Genomic DNA, 6,000 nt, shown 5'->3' on the forward strand with positions numbered 1-6,000 from the left:
TATTTTCACACACACACAAAAGGGTGCAATAAGTTCTGCAGTTCTAAAACTAAAAATGCACAGCTGGCTCAGAGGGTTCGTTTAATTCTGAAGTGTTGCATTTTTGAAGGAACAGGAAATAGTTCATTTATCTCATAGTTTTTTCAAGTTATACATTGGATCACACATATTTAGGTCAGGCCAGAATGTGCTCCTCCTGAAGAGTCATGGCCGATCCATCTATTTATTACCTGTACTCCTGCTGGTTCCTGGTCAGGCCTGTGCTGTGCTCTGAGTGAAGGGTGGAGCAGTTGACATGCAGATCCTCCAGGCCGCTATAGAGGGAGCATAGGTGGACAACTTTTATTACTACTATTATTACTTTTATTAGTTCTACAACTATAAATGTTGCACATACAATATATGTATATATATATATAACAATAAATGACTGTGACAGGACTGTAAATAGAAAAGCTTGTTTTGCTGATTTTCTTACCAAGGTATTCATGAGACAACAGATTTAGGCATCATTATCAAACAGGCTTACCTACAGTATAGAATAATCTGCAGCAAATGTGCATCAACAAATACAAACATGTATCAAAATAGCAATACATTTTCTGTAGATGGTTAAATACTTACTTTAAAACCTCAAAGTTCTGCACTTCGTCGTTCCAGTAATACTTTGCACTATGGAAGGTAAAATAGCGAATCTGAGAGGAAACAGAGGAAGAGGGGCAAAAGTAAAAGAGAAAGTTAGCAGCTGCAATTTTAAAAGGAAATAGAATACTATCAATAGCAGCAATCTCAAATGTACCATATCCAGTTGAGTGCAATATCTTTAGTAAATCTATGGATTAGAGGCAGACAATTACATTATACTTATATAGTGCATGTGTCTGTATCTGAGACATGGGCCGGTATTCTGTTGGATGGAACATCTGTTTAACAATTTGTGATATCACTAGAATACATATGCTAAATAATTATGGAAGATTCAAACGTGGCAACCCTTTGATTTACTTTGGAAATAATACACTGGTGACAGGAGTTGGTCCTACCTGTGTGGGCTGGTAGTCAGCATATCTTCTGATGAGCTCCTGAGCGGGGCTGCCATCGGAGGGGTGAGGGGTGTGTCCGTTGGCCAGAGGAGGGGAGGCAGGGGAGGGGAAGGGGCAGCAGGGAGAGGAAGGGGAGGTGGTCTGGGTATCCAGGCTGTGGAAGGGGTTGCTCCCCGGGGCCAGCATCACTCGTACCCTGGCCAGGAACCAGCGACGGAACTCATCCTGGTCAACAATCAAAAAGGTAACTTTTGAGAAATCTCGTATTAGCGACTCACATTTCTATCTACATTTAATATTTGAGGGCAAAACACATCAGCAGTTTTTTTCATCTCTATGAATGTCATGGTCTGGATTTCATCATTGGAAAAAAACATAAATGTTGACAAGAGCATACTACTTGTTGACTAATATATGATTGAAAGGATGCCTGAAATTAGTTACCGATTATCCACAGTTTACAATTAACTTTCTGTTGAACAACCTGATACCTACCGTGGAGCGCATCAACACCACTTCGGCATCACGGGCTGTGGTACGGGTGCAGGTAGACTTGACGCACCATTCTGGCATCCAATAGAGAAGCAGGAGGAGGAAGCCCCCTGTAGACAGTACCCCAAGGCCCACCAGGGCCAGTCGCCAACGACACAGACGGTAGCCCTGCAGCTCCTTAATAACATGGGAGAAGAAAGACCACAGTCTAATAAGTAACAACTCTCACCCTGGCAATGATTAAAAATGAAAAAGCAGCATACCAACTCCTCCTCTTCCCCCTTATTGAGGATCTTCAGGTCATCTTTCTCCATGCTGCAGAACAGTTTGCCAAGCCCCTTCCTTAGTCACTGCAAACACAAGAACAACCTTGGTCAGAAGATGCTTTCAAAGGATAAAATGCAAACGGCTGAAATGTGGAAAATGTTTTGTATTTTTAACAACTGCCACGTTTGAAAATAACTATTCTGTTTATCTCCATTATAAAAATATGTAACAACTGTAAAACTGACAACCGAGCTCTGCATTCATTATGGTTACAAAATCCCTCACACATAACTTCTTAGTTGGGGCTTGCAAACTGAAAGGATTGGGCACCATTTCTGTGCAGCTGATTATAATTTAATCTGTAGAAAAAGGTGCATTTTGGATGGCAGTGCGACTCTTTGAAATCTGATTGGTAAGCATTGCTCCCACCCAAAGCAATAGCAGTTACTCAGTTGTCTGTTCATTCCTTCATTCATGTTTAATTACAATTTTATTTATTCCTACATTTTGTGACATAATACACTCAAAATGCATGTTCCTAGGTGTCACAATACCTCAAGACCGAAAGTGCTTAATAATAAACTAGACTGGCAATGGCTAAAGTAGCTTTTGGATTTCTCCTCCAATTGGCAGGAAGGGTACATCGGGGCTAGACTCAGCAGTGAATATTGTTCAGTAGATATAGGTTTAGTAGACTTCTATTATTGGAAGTATTAGATAACTAGAACCCCACTGATCACCCTCAAGGCCATAGGCAGCATATCCTATGTTCACCATATCATCATGAAAAAAGCACATACAATGCAAATGTTTGGTAAGGAACAATGTGAGATGGATCGTTTTGTTTATCTTAAGTCTGGCCAAATCTATTGAACCTTATTTCAAAAGTTGACGACAGCAACCACCCAAAAGATGACAATACTGCCTATGGATATAAAAAAAGTCAGATATTTTAGTGGCGTCCACAAGGTATGCTCCATCTACAAGGATGCGCAGGATTTCCCAACAGCTTCTTGACCTCAGACCATCTGACATGATCTCTAAAGAGTGTCAACAAACCCACATACAGACCGAATGAGTCAAATGATGTGTGCGCTACCCGATATCATGCTTGTCCCTGAGCGGCAGCTGCTAAGGAAGGTGCAGTAACAATATATGAATGTGGATAAGAATTCTGCCATGATGGTGACAGACAAGGTAATCTGTTTAAGGACAAACTACAATAGACTAACTGCATGTGATTTATTTACCATTCTGTTCTTTGTGTATTGTATTGGGTTACACAAAAAAAGCAAAAGCAATGTTTGAATAACGTGAAGTAACGAAACTCTGTTGATATGCTTTCATGCCCTGCTATGATGCCAACCCATTGTCTTAATGGAGGAGCTTTGTTCTGCAACTTCCAATCAGATCCAATCATGAGTCCAACTTGAGTTTATTTCAATGTCAGCCACAAGACTGAACACAAAGTCAAAGTACATCAATATAGAAGTGAAAAGTGTACAATGAAATTACACACACAGGGATAGTTGTAGCACCAAGACTGCGAATAGGACTACCCTTCTACCGCCCCGGTGCTCTACAAAACCCAATGATCCCATACCATTGCCTCCCACATTCAGATCTTATCTGCTTGCTGCACCTGGGTGGATTTTTCTCTGGCATGCAGTGGGATATTTTGCTCAGGACCAAGCCCTTCCTACTATTTTACAATGGCAGCTCCCCTGGCCAGAGATAGGCCGTGGGGGCAGAGCGACAAGAACATTCCCTCTCCGGTTTCTGATATGAATGGAAAAGCCAACATCAGTGCATCATGGACACAGCTATTAAAAAGATTTCTGCAATGGAATGGTGACTCAAGAGAGAACATACAACTGGATTTCAGTAAAAAATGTGTGTCGTCATAGAAAACAAGATAGTTATATAGTCTCAGTTCAGATAAGAGGGTTGTAATTATGGAGTCCACACAGACAACAGGCCAAAGTTGAAGCTTTATGGCTCACACATTAGACAGGTTGACCCTATTTATGGCTGAGGTACCAATATGTTACATGTTAACTGAAGCTGGAGACAAGCAAAGTTACATTTTCTTTTAGGCCAACAGTCACTAAATGAATGTGTATACATTTTAAACAGCAATATCTGGAAATATAGTGGACAAAGTGATTCTGAACTTAACACAGGATGCCATTTTAGTTTTAGTTAAGGCTTCACAAAAAAATCTTTCAAATGTGATGCTGAAGGTTTTTTTTTTTCCATTCACATACTACAGGTACACAGGAAGCTGAAAACTACAAAAAATGTAATAAGTACAAAGTAAAATAAATAAAAAATAAATAGTCCAAGCTTGCTCAGAGTCCAAAACAGAAACTTGAATATTTGAGAAGCTTCTGGACAGGTTGTTCAACAAAGTTAAATTGAGTGAGTAAACATATTCACTTGAACATTACCCCATCTTAAATATAAATGGCCACCCAATGCCTTCTCAAGTCCTGGGATCACCCAGGTTCTCTTACCTTGAGAGCCAGGGACGGTATGCCCCAGGCGGTTCTTCTCCCCACAGTTAGCTTGTTCTCTCACCACACCAACCTGGAACCCTGGGGCAGAGAATAAAAAATATCAAACTGTGCAAATTTCACAGTTTTACACATCATAAGTCTCTCCATAAAGGCTGCGTTTTAAAGAATACATTCTTCCAATTCAGTGCTGAATTATTTGGTTGTTCGGTTCAGTTGCAAAAGCAAAGCAATAACCATGATGTGCACACAATTTACACAAAAATAGTCTATTTGTGTCTACATATTTGTTCCATGTGAAAAATGGCAGTGCACCAGTCTATTGGCTATAAAATGCTAGTATGGTCAGCCTGTAAACCTGCCATACACTGTGCAGTTTTTGTTATTTTCTATATTGGGTTAACTTAATATAAATTTCCTGTAAAACTAGAACCTAAAACTAAATTGTCTGTTTCTAGGTTCTACATTTATATTTTACTGATTTTATACATGAGTGTATAAATGTCAGAGTCTTACAATGTAGCTCTACTGGGGTTGTTGTTTTTTCTTGAGTGCCTTGATAACTGAAGTAAGAATTATCATTATTTTTCTACATTTAATACAGAAAACACGAAGAACAACAAAAACAACAACAAAACCAAAAAACGTACCTAACTGTAATTTCTGTATGCAGATTTTAAGACTTTGAAGAAGTTGACAGAAGTTCAGATTTACATCTTGCTGTTCACACTAGGTCATATGGACTTTGGTCATTGCTAATCCTGCTCAGTGCCACCCTGTTCATTTTATGCTTCAATCCCTGTAATTACAGGGTTTCCCACAGTGACTTAAGAACCTAAGAACTATAAGTGTCAATATAATAAGCAATACCTTGAGAACCTGTGACTTCATACTGAATGGAGTGAAGGAACTTCCCTGATTCCCACACATACACACAACCTGTCCTATTGGCATGCCAGAGACATAATATAATACATTTTCCACAAATGTGCCTACTAGAAACTGTGAAGAGTCAGCAAGACCAACAAAAACAGACTGAGCATGCAGCATGCTGTCCAGAAAAAAAAAATTAGAAGCAGTGTTCCTAGTCACAGAAATCAAGGACCCTGTATGGGGCCTCTAGGAGTCAGCATCACTCCAGAGATATTTATAGGTTCTTGGGGCTTGCCTAAAACCACATTGTTGTCGCTCATTTGATTAGTCTGCTACTGTATTATTAGGCAATGTTAGCTTGGGGAGAAAATAAACCATGGGGCAGCTGTTGATCCTTTTTGCAAACAAAATTAAACATGACAATCATCAGTGTCCCTGGAAAGAAACTATAAAATGAGAAAAAAACAGTTGTAGAAAGATAAACAGTCATTCAAGTCCTATAACACTCAAATTAAAATAGAGCTTTTACACAACCCAATTACACAACACGTAATGAGATGATCAACATATACAATTACTTGGTAATTAACTTGACCGTGCTGTCAATTTTCTGACTTTTGGGTTGATTAACTGGTTTCACTGGATTAACTTGCATTCAGTAATATGTTTATTAAAGTCAGCCAATAGGCCAAGTAATTGATTTGATAAATGAACCAACATAAAATATATTATCTTACTGTTATAGAAGACCAATTAAATGCTTACATTTCAGAAGTCAGATTATTATAGGCCATTATGCTTAAAGAAAT

The 6,000-nt window shown here is 39.0% G+C and overlaps 1 protein-coding gene across 1 annotated transcript in view; it reads right to left on the minus strand.

Annotated features, from left to right (window-relative positions):
* Window positions 1–6,000, minus strand: part of atp13a3 (ATPase 13A3) — a 34,211-nt gene that overhangs the window by 20,220 nt on the left and 7,991 nt on the right. The window contains exons 2-7 of the mRNA XM_047586776.1: window positions 4,319–4,399; window positions 1,799–1,885; window positions 1,539–1,712; window positions 1,044–1,268; window positions 625–695; window positions 231–314 (exon numbers count right to left, since the gene is read on the minus strand). Of these exons, the coding sequence (XP_047442732.1) occupies window positions 231–314; window positions 625–695; window positions 1,044–1,268; window positions 1,539–1,712; window positions 1,799–1,849 (605 nt within the window). The 5' untranslated portion in view covers window positions 1,850–1,885; window positions 4,319–4,399. The remainder of the gene's footprint in view (window positions 1–230; window positions 315–624; window positions 696–1,043; window positions 1,269–1,538; window positions 1,713–1,798; window positions 1,886–4,318; window positions 4,400–6,000) is intronic.

The sequence above is a fragment of the Mugil cephalus genome, chromosome 6 (genome assembly GCF_022458985.1).
Source record: "Mugil cephalus isolate CIBA_MC_2020 chromosome 6, CIBA_Mcephalus_1.1, whole genome shotgun sequence".
NCBI classification, from domain to species: Eukaryota; Metazoa; Chordata; class Actinopteri; order Mugiliformes; family Mugilidae; genus Mugil; species Mugil cephalus.